The 16,514-nt window shown below is 39.7% G+C and overlaps 1 protein-coding gene across 8 annotated transcripts in view; it reads left to right on the forward strand.

Annotated features, from left to right (window-relative positions):
- The window catches only part of SORBS2 (sorbin and SH3 domain containing 2), a 377,524-nt gene that overhangs the window by 342,949 nt on the left and 18,061 nt on the right, over positions 1-16,514 (forward strand). For all 8 annotated transcript variants that reach the window (XM_011959522.1, XM_011959523.1, XM_011959520.1 and 5 more), the window contains 4 exons: positions 752-798; positions 4,236-4,350; positions 4,436-4,564; positions 7,553-7,753. In XM_011959522.1, the coding sequence (XP_011814912.1) occupies positions 752-798; positions 4,236-4,350; positions 4,436-4,564; positions 7,553-7,753 (492 nt within the window). The remainder of the gene's footprint in view (positions 1-751; positions 799-4,235; positions 4,351-4,435; positions 4,565-7,552; positions 7,754-16,514) is intronic.

Genomic DNA, 16,514 nt, shown 5'->3' on the forward strand with positions numbered 1-16,514 from the left:
TCCAGGATTCCTAAAGTTCACCAGAGTTATGGGGAAAAGGAATGGAGTGAAGGGATTGTTGGTTGGTGGGGAAGGAAGAGCTGGCCTAGCTAGCTATAGGGTACGGGGTGCCTCAGGGAGATTTGTGGGCCCCAACGTTTGAGAATGGGCACATGTTACATCACATCACCACTAGAAGACAAGTGGCTTGTGGACAGAGTGTTGAAGGGTTCCTGAACCCTCTAGGGAGTGCAAGATGATCACACCTATACTTTTGCCCGGTAACTAGCCTCCCAGTGATAATTGAGCTAATATTTTTGCTAATATGTTAATAAGTGTCTAATAAAGGGAATGATGACTTCTTTTATGACATCTAGTCCTTTTATTATGATTCAGAAAAAGCTGTGTCAATCTCCATAGAACATAGAGCCATTGACCCTCCACATTTATCCTGGGAAAAGCCTTTGTAACAGCCAAAATGATGCCTAGGATGCAATCCTCAGCAGGCATTTTATTCTCTCATTATAACATTAATCTCCCTTACTTCCTAAGATAAAATATGATGGTGAATAAGCCTTCTATTATATTCCTGTTATAGCTTAAATATATAAATGAAGAATAAATTGACTTGTTTGTAAATTAAATGCAGGATTGACATTACGTATGTTTGATCATTCCTTGAGGTTTCCTTTTTCTTTAAGGCACATGAAACTACTTTCTTGTAGAAAATTCAAATTTTAAATTAGTGTTAATTGTTTATCTTCCTTTTCAGAAATTGCCTGCAAAAGCTGTTTATGATTTTAAGGCTCAGACATCTAAGTAAGTAACATAAATATTCATCATATGATTTAAGGTGGTTTTAAATGTTAGTAATGCTTTAAGAAATAAGCATTGCAATGGGATGTGTTACAAATGAGGTCTAATTCCCAATGCAGCAATCTACTCTAATTAAATGGTTTCTTCAGAATTACTTGGGATAGGGTCATTTTAGTTTTATTTTAAGTTTAGTTGAGAAATACTGAGTTTTAAATTACATTAAACATGTTAGGTAGAACACAATGAGTTCTAAAGGACAGGAAAAACAAAAAGAAATTACGAATATTTGTTTTTAGAATTTTTGTATCAATAATGAATTAATAAAGTATTGGGGGCCAGGCACAGTGGCTCATGCCTGTAATCCCAGCACTTTGGGAGGCAAAGGCAGGCAGATGACTTGAGCCCAGGAGTTCAAAACCAGCCTGGGCAACATGGCAAAACCACGTCTCTACAAAAATTACAAAAATTAGCTAGGCATTGGGGCGTGCACCTGTATAGTCCCAGCTACTCAAGAGGCTGAGGTGAAAGGATTGCTTCAGGCCTGGAGGTAGACGCTGCCGTAAGCTGAGGCTGCGCCGCTGCACTCTAGCCTAGGCAACACAGCAGGACCCGGTCTCAAAAAAAGAATGAATAAGTAAACAAATAAAGTATTGGGGAGTAATTAACACTAGCTGGAGGAATTTGATAACATGTATTTATCAAAACATTCCAAGCATAGTTTGTGGGGTTGATGACTAGAACTTAGTACGAAGATTCCGGTATTGAAGTCTCCATCCTCAGCCTGCAAAGCTCAGAGATTCTGAGCAAAGTTTTCTCCTTTGGTCTTTTGGTGTTGGTGTTTTCACCATCCTGAATTGCAATATTTCTTTTGCCTTTATACTTTGCTCATCAGATAGGCATGTGGTTGTGGAAGCACATGAGTAGACTTAAATAAGAGGGAGCTGCCCAGATTTTTTGTGGTCTATGTGCACAGACCTTTAAGAAACTTTGGTCTCCAGTAGAATTCAAGACAGATATTGAATTCATTGTAAATTGTCATTAAATTATTATATGTTGCTTACACTGAATATATATAATAACCAAAATAATTTATTCATAAAAATGCATATAATATAAATTAATAGTTCCAGAAACTGTCTCTCGCAGAAGATATATAAAAATTAATCACTCAGAATTTGGTAATGCTGCTGAGATAGGAAATGAACTAGATAAGAAAAATTCTATTTAGAAATTAAGATGTCACACATGGCTTAAATCTGGCCTGAAGAAAAGCTTACATCTTTTTTTCAGATTAGAGAAATAAGGTGACTTGTTTCTACTGCACTCTGGTCCCAACCACTGTTCTCTGGCTACGATGTGACAATTTGTACAACGCATGTCAGTTTTACAAAATAATGTTATGGAGCACACATGTTTCAATTCTTCTTTGTAAAAATCAATCCATAGCTTTCTTAAATATATAAAACCCTGAGGAATGGCAGGGGACGTGAAGTGGGAAGGGTGTCCACCCAAGGCTCACAGGGTCTTCTGAGAACTCTTAATTTTAAAAAGCGGCCGGCGCGGTGGCTCACGCCTGTAATCCCAGCACTTTGGGAGGCCGAGGCAGACGGATTGCTTGAGGTCAGGAGTTTGAGACCAGCATGTCCAACATGGAAAAATCCCGTCTTTACTGAAAATATAAAAATTAGCCAGGTGTGGTGGCAGGCGCCTGTAATCCCAGCTACTTGGGAGGCTGAAGCGGGAGAATCGCTTGAACCCAGGAGGCAGAGCTTGCAGTGAGCCGAGATCAAACCACTGCACTCCAGCCTGGGCGACAGAGCAAGACTCTGTCTCAAAAATAAATAAATACAAATAAAAGGGGGGGGGGAATACAAATGGGACTTTAAAATTCTAGGTCTGAGATGAGAGGGACACAGTTTTGAAAACTTAAGAGTGAGACTTTCCTGTGTCTTAAGAACTTCAAAATTTTAAATGCAACCCCGTACAAATACAAAAGAGTCCTTTTCATAGCTTTAAAAAATTGGTTGCCTCTAATTCATATGTACATATACATTTTAAAAAGCTAGTCTCATTTCTGGAAACAAAACATACCTGATACAAGTAAAACTGTTGTGTTGTGAACATTAAATATCTTCCTTTGCTTTCTGTTTTTTATATTAGACATTTGCACAAAAGAAGGAAGCGCTGTATTTGAATGTAGAGCTCTGTAAATCTTTTTTGTTTTTAGGGTTACTGAAAATTTAACACATTTTCAATTGTGAAGATTTTAGCACTTCTAAATGTGTGATCATTCCTCTAATATGCCACCATTTTTTCCATTAATTGTTTTAATCAGTGAGAAGTGTTCTCCATCAGGTATAAATCTCTCTCCATCATATGGTATATACTGATAAATGATCCAACTGAAAATTCTGAACCAAAATTTTTTTAAAAAGATTAAAGAAATGAAAATTCTGAACAAAACAATGCAGAAGATTCCAGAGTGGGAAGGCAGATGTGTTGCAAAACGAGGCTCTTGGGAGGAGATACAAATTAATCACCCTCCATCCAAGAATAATTGTGGAGGCAAAATAATGAACCAACCTAATCACCTGGGTGATTAAGCCAGGAAAAGTTGATATAGTGAAGGTGATAAGTTTAGGTGTGAATTATTCAAAATGATAATGTCATTATAACTTAACATTATAAATGCCCAAATCCAATATACCTACAATTTTCTTCGAAACAGCCAAAATGGAAAAATATAGTTAGTGTCTTAAAAATATTTTTATTTTTTATAAATAAAAGATAGAAAGAAGACAAGCATTGTCATGTCTTTGCCCTTAAAACACATTCTTTGTGCCCCACTGAAAATGTAAAACGTAAGATCTTTTCTGTTACACAAAATAAATTCCTTATCAAGATATTCTATTAAAATATCTGTCAACCAACTTCACAGATCCACAAATAAAGTTTGTTCTGGTGTTGGCACTTCTATTCTGAGGCTACATGAGATTTGTTTTCCTTCATGTAAGCTCCGGTACATCAACAGGGGCCGGGGGCTAGTAACTAACTAACTAGCCAACTAGCTTCAGGACAAAAAAAAAATCAGTGCAGAACTATTCCATCATTTTCCCAAGCTTCAAAATGCCTCTTTTCTGAACTAATGATAAAGTAGCAAGAGTCTGTCCCCTCCTTTAAACTTCATATTAATCTGTCTGTGATTTATATCCAATGGAATGTTACTCTTTTTGAAATCATTTCTAAAGTTATAACGTTTTAAGTGCATTCTAAGAATGTGCAAGGATCATTCTTATCTAATCGGACTCAACTCAATATCAAATTGGATTTTTTAATATTGTAAGTGTATTTGCCAAACAAATGCAGATCTAGCGAGGGTGCTGATCTTCAGAATTATTGCTGTACATCACGAGAAGTCCATGTCAACGTGTTTCTTCCAGGGAGTTGTCATTTAAGAAAGGAGATACCGTCTTCATCCTCAGGAAAATCGATCAAAATTGGTATGAGGGAGAACAGCACGGGAGAGTGGGCATCTTCCCGATCTCATACGTAGAGGTGAGCCCTCTGCCTTTCTCTGTCGGATGGTGGTGGTTTGGAAGGTCACCGCAGATTTGAGAATAGATGACTGTTTCCTTCACAGAAACTCACACCTCCTGAGAAAGCACAGCCTGCGAGACCACCTCCGCCAGCCCAGCCCGGAGAAATCGGAGAAGCTATAGCCAAATACAACTTCAACGCAGACACAAACGTGGAGCTGTCACTGAGAAAGGTAGCCCAGCCGCTTTTTGTTGTTGTTGTTGTTGTTGTTGTTTCGTCAGTGTGTTTGAAAAGGCTGTATATTTTCTAAACGAAAATAGGTTATCTTTTTCTTTAGACATTTTAATGTCAGCCCTATTTTCTACAAAGGACTCCCTAAGGCAGCACAGAGTCATGGTGCCCTGCTGGTCCCTGTGTCCTTTCAGAGGAGTTCCCTGTGGGATACCAGGCTTCTCCCTCTGTGGCTCAGTCCGGGAAACTGGGCATGGGGCTGAAAAATCGAGGACTTATACATTCGGGAGCACAAAAGGAAAAAGCAGTTTGATACACTTCAAAATATTGTTGTTTTGCTGCCTTATTTTTCAATCTTTTAAAAACAAGATAATCCAATCCTTATCTTCCTCTATCTTGGAATCTAGGAATGGTCCTAGGTGAAGCAAATCCTTCCTCTTGGGGGAGCTGCTTTAAGAACCGTCTGTGCGGTGCTCTTCCCTGGATCCTCCTTCTTTGGGTCTCATAATTGACCCAAATTTCTCCAGCAGCCCATCCAATCCTAGTATCTCTTCTTAATAATATCAAAAGACTCGAGGCCGGCCGTGGTGGCTCACTCCTGTAATCCCAGCACTTTGGGAGGCCAAGACAAGTGGATCACAAGGTCAGGGGTTCAAGACCAGCCTGGCCAACATGGTGAAACCCCATCCCTACTAAAACTACAAAAATTAGCTGGGTGTGGTGGTGCACACCTGTAGTCCCAGCTCCTTGGGAGGCTGAGGCAGAGAATTGCTTGAACATGGGAGGCGGAGGTTGCAGTGAGCCGAGATAGTGCCACTGTACTCCAGCCTGGGCAACAGAGCAAGATTCCGTCTCAAAAACAAACAAACAAACAAACAAACTCTTCTTCTTGCTACTTTACATAACTGAGAATGATAAATGAACTATTTTTATTGCTTTCTAAACATGACATATATTTGTTTGAGGTAACTGCCTCTGCACACAACACAGGCAAGATAGTAATATTTAGAGTGGCTCTAGGACTTCCCACGCCTACTAGTGAAATCCTTAGCCAGGTGCGATGAAGGGCAATACCACAGTCCTGGTTTGTTCTGGTCCTGGCAGAACCTTGTCTCGTTCTCTCCTATCAGTCCTAATTCTGCATCATCAGCCAATTCCTCCTTTCCTACCCTCTGGGCTGCCCCACCCAGCATGAGAACCATAGAGCATTACATGAACTCTGTCTCCTGTTCCGTGCTCTATGTAAAGGCTTCACCAGTGCCTCTTACAGCTCACACAGGAGCCTAGCAACTGCCGGTTCTTGGTGTACTAGAAAATCAGTGCAATTTTCAGATTTGGGGAGACTGACTTTTCTGAGATGGAGTCTCACTCTGTCACCCAGGCTGGAGTGCAATGTATGTTCTCAGCTCACTGCAACTTCCGCCTCTCCCAGGTTTAAGCGATTCTCCCACCTCAGCCTCCGGAGTAGCTGGGACTACAGGCACCCGCCACCACACCCGGCTAATTTTTGTATTTTTAGTAGAGATGGGGTTTCACCTTGTTGGCCAGGCTGGTCTCCAACTCCTGACCTCATGATCCACCCGCCTTGGCCTCCCAAAGTGCTGGGATCACAGGCGTCAGCCACCGCGCCCGGCCTGAGACTGACTTTTCTTGAGGATGTGCTGCTCAGTGGTGGTGAAGCACACAAAATCAACCATCCAGTGTTTTGACACAAAGAGAACTTTCAAGTGCTACTCAAGGTCGAAGTTCTTCTTGGGTAGCACCTGAAGAAGGGTGCCCTATTGGGCTGAGATCAACGACTGTTTCAGCTCCATCACGCCATCAGGTGCCGCTGCCCAAGCTTCTGTATCACCTGCTGAATGCAGCTGCAGTTTTTGCCCGGTAGCATCAACTTGCCTGCCTGTTTCTAGGCTGCATGTAGTTTTGAGTTAAAGTTTAAGCTGAGTTCTGTGGCACTGACTGGGTCACTGCAGGTGGAAGGAATAGTGATTGCAGAAACTTCTATTGTTGTGAAAGCCAAGGATTCTATTCAAATATTTAACGACAAGTGTGGAATCGTCACCAGCTACTTGGACGAATGCTGGGTTTACACAGTCAGGGTGAAGGCCAGGGGAATGCCAGCCTTGTCACAGCTATTGATATTCTAGGGTGCTGTCTTTCCCCCATCCCTTTAGTTCACTCTGTCACTACTTAGCGCATGTAGATTAAAGAAGAAAATGGGCTGGGCATGGTGGCTCATACCTGCAATCCCAGACCTTTGGGAGGCCAAGGTGGTCGGATCATTTGAGGTCAGGAGTTCGAGATCAGCCTGACCAACATGGTGAAACCCCTATCTCTACTAAAATACAAAAAAAAAAAGCCGGACATGGTGGCAGGTGCCTATAATCCCAGCTACTCAGTAGGCTGAGGCAAGAGAATTGCTTGGACCCAGGTGGTGGAGGTTGCAGTGAGCCATGATCACGCCACTGCACTCCAGCCTGGGTGACAGAGTGAGACTCCCTCTCAAAAAAAAAAAAATATAAAATATAAATAAAAAAAGAAAACGATATGTCATCCAATATTCTCCCTTCTCGAGGTGTTTTCTGTAACCACTTCAGACACACACTCACAGCGAGCTGTGGTGCACTTTCTGAAGCTCTTCCTACAGAAGGCCAATGCACTGAATCTACCAGAGATAAAATAACCCTATTGTCATTGAGACATTGCCTTTTACACTATTCTGCTTTTTGAAATAACTTAGACAAATAATTTCACACAATACCAGCGTGAACAAGTATAAACCCCTTCACATTAACCAGGCATCCTTAGGGAAGATTCTAATGCCCTGAATGGACAATTTAATTACGTGTATGTTGAGAATGTGTATTTTTCTAGTAAGCAGCCGTACCTTTCCAAATGGAAACCTATTGTTTCATAGAAAACATTGACAATTATATTTTCATGTTATTCTATCTCTGTTTCTAATACATTTTTCTTGTATTCATCACAGGGGGATAGAGTTATTCTTCTTAAAAGAGTTGATCAAAACTGGTATGAAGGTAAAATCCCAGGAACCAACAGACAAGGCATCTTCCCTGTTTCCTATGTGGAGGTCGTCAAGAAGAACACAAAAGCTGCTGAGGATTACCCCGACCCTCCAATACCCCACAGCTATTCTAGTGATAGGATTCACAGCTTGAGCTCAAATAAGGTAAGAACACACTCTATCATGTTCATGTAATATTGGGAGCTCCGTGTAAGATAATCGGTATGTGATTTTAGGATATTAGATTAGAATATCACATCTATTGCAGAGAAAGAGATTTACATACTATGTCTCTACATGTGTGAGTGCCGCGTCTGTAAATATAATTCAGTTTTTCTAAAATAGGTACTGGCATAAAGATTTAGTGATTAATTTTGCTTATTTCATTTTCAAGTTAAAATATCAAAAGAGAAAGAGAAAACAGTAATATCATAAAGTCTTCTATGACATATATCCGTATTCCTGTGTACATAAATGTTTCCTGAAATAATTTTTTTCTAAAGTTTCATTTTTAGATATGTAAATTGTATGTATATAATATGATCTTTATGTATAAATACAATTATATACACACATGTATATACAATTATGATTTATAATTTGAAATATAAATATATACAACATAAAATACTATGTATATCTCAAAATGGCATATCACGAGAACACCTGGTTATTAGGTTGACAAATCTATACAAGCTTTTTATATGGAAAGTGAGCTACAGCAAAAATTTTTAATTAGAATCTATAAGTCAATTTGTTTATTAGTTTAAATGAAAATGTTGTAGGTTACTGTAAGTCCCCAAGTTTGTTTTATCAGTTTTAGGACAGTTACATGCCAGGTCTACTGTTTCACTTGAGTGGGCTAAAGATGAATATCTTTCTCAATATGCAATTTAAAAGAGACTTTGCTTCTTTAATTGGTGAATGTAAAAAGGCTGTTTCACTCACAATGTGAAATTTTTTCCTATTTTTTCTGCTGAATTATATTCTTTTTATGGATGACATTTAGGATTTTTTTTCTCATTAACCTCTAAGAATAAAACTTTAAATTGCCAATTACTTCCAAAATGTTTTAAGTACTTCCCAACATTCAAAAAATGTATTAAGTATTAAGTTGCAAAATTTATTAATTATTTTAATTGAGATCAAGGCTGGGACGTGAAAAACCAAGCCATCTAGAGCTGGTAAAATAAAATCAGCTTCTCAGACGTCAGTAAAGTGTGAAGTCACTTCATGCTCCAGTGAAAAGACTATTTCAAGATAGCATCCCAGTGACCTAAACTACTCCTTGAAAATGAGCCTGAGAAGGATTTTATGTGAGGAAATGATCTAAGAATCTGCTATCTCAAGAGAGTCATTTTCCTTTAGAAGAGTTAAGTCTGGGCATTGTATTTATTGTGATCCTCTTGGAAAACTGAGTTCCAGTTGCAAATAATTACCCTCAACCCTGTATTCATGGATATATGGAACAGTTTGGTACTATCCAATTTTGTTTGCTTGATTATAAAATTTTCCAGAAACTTCTTAAGAATATTCACTTCATTACCAGAGCTTAGCATTTATAGATCAGCATGCTTTCTTTAGTATTTTCTACTGATAACGAGAAAACATGAGAATCTTCATGCATATATTTCTCTTATCCACCGTTCAGTCATCTTGAAAGAACTATCTCAGAAATTTCAAAGCAACTGTACCTTAAAATAAAATGTTGTAAGGAAGAAAATCATGTATCTGCATAAGCTCGTTAAACATCAAACAAATTCTTCCATATGTCCTAATTAACAATGGCAATATAACATTTTTGATCCCAATGTTTTCATCTTTGATGTGAATACAATTTAACTGTAGTTGAATGTATTTTCAAGTTTTTAAAATAATACCAGATTTTAAACATGAGGCATGTACAAATTTCACTAATAACTAGTTTTTTATGGCTCACTGCTGGGAAAAAAATATGTTGAGAAGCTTACGTCCATAATTTGAAAGAAATATTTAATGGTTTTATCCCAACTGGTAATCCATACTGTGATGTCACAGGCTTAATTAAGAAAAGTTCCCAGCAGTGACAATCATTTTTAGAAAGATAAATATAATGTATTTCTAAATGATGACATCCAAAATATACTAAATGCTACAGAACCTATTTTCTAACTGATATTTACAAACAGAGAACTCATTAATAATTTATGAACCACTCTGGTGACACATTTAAATCATATTTCTTGACGTACTGTCTTTGTCTTAGGGGAGATTAAAATGTAAGTTGATTTTCTTTCTGATATTTCTGCTTTTAGTGCATTAGAATCCAATTCTAATGCTTTTGGAAAACAAAATAATTGTGTGGTTTTTGTATTATAGGTATAGTTTTGTGATATAGTTATACCAGGATGCTTCATTTGGCTTTTGGTATAAGTGAGTCCATCGTAAAGTTAAGCAGTTTAACCTGCTAACATGTATTTTGGTGACCGTGGTGGTGATGACACTAGAGTATTCGCAGCATCAGATAGCTGCAGTGATGGTGGCAGTAACGACAAGGGAATTTAAGATCCTTCTTTCTCATCCACATAATATTCCTGGCATCATAGAAAGTGAAAGTGGAAACTTGACGATCTGAAACTATTATATATTTCACAGACTTGACAAATCTAACTACTGAAAACTTTTGTGTTATATAACAAAGGGTATAAACTAGAACTCTAGCCAGTAAAGGAACTTCTGTAGACTGTTGAATAAGACTTGAGTTGTTTATATCTCATTGAAAACTCAACATCTACAGGACTTAAGAGGAGCGGCTGTCTATCCAGGCACAAACCACACGTGCAGTCTGTGAGTCAGCAGCTCAGAGCCTGGGTCCTGAATCCTGTTTTAAGATGCTCACATGAATTTTGTGACCTTTATGTCATCCCATGATAAGATGACTTTAAAAAAAAAAAAAAAAACTAAATAAATCTAATTAATACCCCGTTCTTATTAAAGGACACAGGAGTGGAAAGTTAAGTGGGAAATGCATCGCCCACTTACGCACACTAAGGCCCCGGAGCAAAGGGGCTGGCTCCCTGTGTAAAGTGTTATCCTAAACCATCAGCTGGAAAATGTATCTCTAGAGTCTTTTGGGAGACTTTTGTCTTTCCAAATCAAAGGCATCTACCTGGAGAGACCTAAAGTGAAAGCCTTCTCAAGGCCTTTATGCACATAGCAGGTACAGCAGGCACAGCAGGTGCAGCAGGCACAGCAGGCACAGCAGGTACGGCAGGCACAGCAGGTACAGCAGGTGGCGTTTTCTGTAGTCCAACAAGGGCAGATAAATGTATTCCGATGTTAGCCAATGGCACTTCTAGAACTACATTTTTTAATTTCTAATTTTTATGAGTACATATGGGGTGTATATATTTATTAGAACTACTTTTAATCACTTTGCATAAAATTTCAAATTCATTGTATCATTTACCATATCCAAAATACATCAGTAATACTACATATATAGAAGTATATTTTTACTTCAGGAGATTAAACTTCATAAATCGTAGCTCCTCCGATTTACATAAATGTCAAGCTTTGAAAGAGAACGGGAGCTTAACCAGAAGTTCTCTCTCCCATCAGCATCAGATGGGCTCTTTCTATGTAAACACTTACTTTGGATTCTTTCAAACTTTGAAGCTGTAGTTATGTAAGCTCAGTTTCATTCTGATCATGGGTTCCTGTCTTTGAAACATGCTTTTCAGAACTTATTCACTTAGAAATTTGTTAACATATCACCTTGCAAACATAAGTGAGAAAATTGTCAAAGTTTAAAAGATTGGGCTATACTGTAGGAAAAGAGAACAGTACACACATTCAGGAAATAGAAAGACTTAACTATTAGTTTTCATTCTACATTAACATTTCTTTGGAGTCATTTATACTACTAAATCAATATCTGGAAACCTGCAATATCTTTTCAACATAGTTTAAAGTAAATAAACTATTAAATCTCTTAAGAGCCAGGCGCGGTGGCTCACGCCTGTAACCCCAGCACTTTGGGAGGCCGAGGCAGGTGGATCATGAGGTCAGGAGTTCGAGACCAGCCTGGTCAACATGGTGAAACACCATCTCTACTAGAAATACAAACAATCAGCTGGGCATGGTGACAGGCGCCTGTAGTCCCAGCTACTTGGGAGGATGAGGCAGGAAAATTGCTTGAACCCAGGAGGTGGAGGTTGCAGTGAGCCAAAACCGTGCCACTGCATTCCAGCCTGGGTGCCACAGTGAGACTCCATCTCAAAAAAATAAAAAAAAAATTTAAAAAACAAGATAAAAATAAAAATAAATCTCTAAGGGTTTTACTGTCCTGGTAATCTCTATATCATCTTTATCTTGTTTGACATTTAAGACCCCTTCCAAAAGTAGTAGAGTTCCATTTGTGAAGTAACTTTTCTAATTAACATAAACGATTTTATGTATTTAAATTTCAGCAAAATATCTTCAAATCTAGATATCTTCTAAATGTCTTCAAATCTGTCTATGTTAAACATAAAATTATTTTCATATTCACCAGCACATCTTTTCTGCATTTCTCCATCTCTATGTTGTGATGCATTATTATTATTTTCTTCGTTTATTTTTTTCTTAACTTCATAATCCGCGCTCATTTCCAAGCTGGCTTCCAGTGAACCAGCCCCTCCTCCCACCCACAAAGCCTCACCTGGCTCAGATAAAGGAGCTCTCCAGAGAACTGGCCAGGGCTGGTTGTCCCTGACAGCCTCAGGTCCACCAGCAAACCCTTTGACCCCAACACCACCTCCTTTCCTGGACAACTTCTTGGGTGAATTGGAGAAGCTTGGTGCTTTAACCTTGTCTGCTGACCAAGCCAAACCAACCCTCCTAGAGGACGCCATTCTGGAAATTAAGGAGGAGCCTGCTGTCCTCCTCCCATTGCCCCCAGCGACTGCACCTGCCGAATCACCTTCCTCTCACGCGGGCGCGGCCTCGGCTGCAGCCCAGCCTTACCATGCAGAACCTCTTCGGGATCCCAGAACGACAACTCAAAGCAAGTTTGCAGAGTTGAGAAAAATGAGAAGGGGCTTCTCAGACCCTAAAAAGGTGCCAGAAGTCCTAGGGGATAAGTTTGTGGCCTCTGCGTGCACCAGCGTGGGTTCCTTGCCTGTACCCCTTCCCGTCATTGGAGAGGAAGAGGAGGGCATCTCTGAGGGGACTGGGTCAGGCATCCAGAGAGGGCTGCCAGAACCTCAGGAAGGAGACACCTGGTGGTGTGGCCACGATGGGTCAGAGGGGACCCCATGCCTGCACATTGAAGAGGAGGAGGAGGAGAAACCCCACTGCTTAAAACACCCTCTAGCCGCCCCCACAGATCCTAGGATCCCCAAGGAGGACAGCGATGCAGCAAAACCTAGTAATGAGGTATTTTAATTTTCCCTAATTCCTGAAGAACTAACCGGCCTTACTATGATTAGCTATTACAGTTAATCATATTAATAAATATCTATTTTGACACTGCCTAACAGGCCTTTTTAACAAAACAAACAAACACTATATAAGCTGGGGGTGGAGTGGGTGTTTGAAAACACATCACGTTTAATTAAATGATGTAAATATGTGATGTAATTCCATTATCCCATTATTTCTTTAGGACCATAAACTTGTATTTTAAAAGTCTTTGTCATTGATATAGTCTTTGTAATCTTCCAATATTAAGGATAGCTAATAGTGGAGCTCTTACTGAGTATCAGACACTGTTGTAAAAACTCTACATCTTTAATCATCAAACCCAGCGAGGTGTGTGATATTTTCATCCCCACTTTAGAGAAGAGGAAATTGATGCCCAGAAATTGGTCCTGTTCCAGGATGAGAAACTATACACCATACTTTGACATAATGGCACTTTGCCAAAATAGTAATGATAATGATAAACAAAGACAACAGAAAAGAAAAACAGCATTTCTGTCCCCTTTCAATTTTCTAAAGAGGTCGTTCTCTTCGTGTTGACTTTACGTTGACTACTTAAAAATTGGGTACATGTTACAAAGAAACTTGAACAATGGTTTTAATCAACAAAAGCAGAAAATATCCAGAAACTTTAGCTTGCAAACCTCTCTCTTAAAACAAAAAACGAGCCTGTAATGCCAGCACTTTGAGAGGCCAAGGCGGGTGGATCACCTGAGGTCAGGAGTTTGAGATCAGCCTGGACAACATGGTGAAACCCCATCACTACCAAATATACAAAAATTAGCCAGGCGAGGTGGCGGGTGCCTATAATCCCAGCTACTCGGGAGGCTGAGACAGGAGAATCGCTTGAACCCGGGAGGAGGAGGTTGTAGTGAGCTGAGATCATGCCAGTGCACTCCAGCCTGGATGACAGAGTGAGACTCTATCTCAAAAAAAGAGAAACTTGAGGCCGGGTGCGGTGGCTCACACCTGTAATCCCAGCACTTTGGGAGGCCAAAGCTGGTGGATCATCTGAGGTCAGGAGTTCGAGACCAGCCTGACCAACATGGTGAAACCCCATCTCTACTGAAAATACAAAAATTAGCCAGGCATGGTGTTGGGTGTCTGTAATCCCAGCTCCTCGGGAGGCTGAGGCAGGAGAACTGCTTCAAACTGGGAGGCGGAGGTTGCAGTGAACTGAAATTGTGCCATTGCACTCTGTCCTGGGCAACAAGAGCAAAACTCCATTTCAAAAATAAAAAGAAAGAAACTTGATCCCTCAAATGTACCCTGTGAATTAAGAAGCAAGTATAATGACTGGCAATTATGGAAATTATGAAATAATAGAGAGGATGGTTCCTATGATGCCGCTATCCCAGTCAAATTCTTTCATAGTTCCTCTATTTCAGAACAACCTGGCCATGCCTGCCTTTGTGTAAAACAAACACCTTATCTAATAACAGATAGATAATTCATTGCAATGAGTCAAACGTGTCTCCACATCAATTATTTCAGTAACGAATCTTCCTTTCAATTCAGTCAATTTGAAGATGTGATTAGATGCATGGCTTTGCTGATGGGCGGTGCTCTTTGCTGCAGACAGTCCCCCAGGCCAGCTCATCCCAGCTCCAGCTCACACCCTGCAGGCAGGGCCACCACTTCCCCAGCTTTGTGACAAACTGACTATTGATAGTTGACGACCTGCTTTACACACAAGTTACCGTTGTTGCAGGGTTTTAAATACTTTTTTCCTTCACTTTATAAGGAGCCATCATATAAACATATGATAAAACGATAGAATGTAGGTGTTTCTATCTCCAGCTACCCACATCCAAAAAATTACACTGATCATACCTACTGGGGATTTTGGATCAAATTCAAAAGAGGAAGTTAGTGGTTTCAAGGCAAAAAAACTGTCATAAATATAACTTCCCAAGGTTATTGGTAACTTTGAAATGATCGAAGTTGAGAGGATATTCTGTAAAGACCAGGTAACCTCATTCTGAGAAGCATAATCGCCTCTTATCTTTCCTCGATATTGAAGCCACCGTCATTTGCTTCGGGAGAGCAAGCAACCACACCCTTTCCCAGCCACCTGCCTTCCTCCCCTCCATTCCACGCTCTCTTCGCCTCTGTTTCTGACCTGGACTCTACACTTTCTCAGCCCTGCTCACCTCCTCTCCTCCCTAAATATTCTTATCAACAGAAGATCAACCCACCAAAAGTGAAGGTAACTGCATCTTGAGTGTGGTTTATTGCATGTCGTCAATGAGCTTCATTAGTAAGATGTATGCACTCAGATCTGCGCCCTCTCACAAGACCTACGAAGTTATATAAATACTGATTGCTAACTTTTAACATCATTGGCATGGCCTCTATCCAAACATTTAAAAGATATATTTGCATAGCAGCTATAGCCAGATTGAGGAGAAAAACAAACTAAAAAATATATCCCCATAAAAAGTAATGATTAGATTTGTTTTAGTTAAACATCAGCATCAGAACCATCACATTCAAAGGCATCTCAGCTCAGTGCATGTCATTCTCCATCACCTCTCAGTGGACTCATTGTCTCCCTTCATTTCCTACCCATCGGCAGGTTCAGCAGAGCCTGGAGACAGGATGATCTTTGTCATTGACTGTCTTGAACCTTGTTCCTCCACAAAAGTGACGTACATTCATGAGGATGGGGGGAGGATCGTCCTTTTGTAGCACTTCACAAAGCATCCATTTCTGAGACTTGCAGTCTGACAGTTCCGCTGGTATTTTACCTAAAGATACCATTTAAAAAAATTATTTTAACAAAATTAATGACTGGCCTTGGAAAGAGATTTAATGACAACCACCGCATGAAATTAGTCCATCACTGAAATGTTTTCCTCCTATGTTCAGAATGATCCTAAAACATTTTCCTTTGGAAAAAAGGTGACAGACGTCAAATAATAACTCACCCTCACATTCAATCTTTTGAATTGAAAGTAAAAGTTTAGGACTCTGATACAGCTAAGGTTCTGTATGAGGAAGTGCCGTTTATGCAATCTCAAAATCACTGTCACCAAACCCGTTCGCTGCCATAGTCTATGTGCTCCTGTTAGATGTGACAGGAACTTTCTAAAAAATGAAACACTTTCATTGCGTTTTGCTCTTTGAGGTTTTTTCCTTAGCTGGCAGAAAATAACTAGGAAATGTTTTAAATAATGCCACTTTATATGATGCCTAAGGCTAAGAATTTCTCTTTTTTTTCTCTTCTTTCTGTGGTTTTATTTTAAAGGCCAAGGTATTTATTTCTTGTCTTCTTTTTAACTTGTTCTTCGGTTTTTAAGCTTAATCAATAAGAGGGAAAATAGCCTTCGAATCTAGGTTATCTGGCCGGGCGCGGTGGCTCATGCCTGTAATCCCAGCACTTTGGGAGGCCGAGGCAGGTGGATCACGAGATCAGGAGATCGAGACCATCCTGGCTAACACGGTGAAACCCCGTCTCTACTAAAATACAAAAAACTAGCCA

This window comes from Colobus angolensis, unplaced genomic scaffold (genome assembly GCF_000951035.1).
Source record: "Colobus angolensis palliatus isolate OR3802 unplaced genomic scaffold, Cang.pa_1.0 Scaffold5, whole genome shotgun sequence".
In the NCBI taxonomy this organism is placed as follows: Eukaryota; Metazoa; Chordata; class Mammalia; order Primates; family Cercopithecidae; genus Colobus; species Colobus angolensis.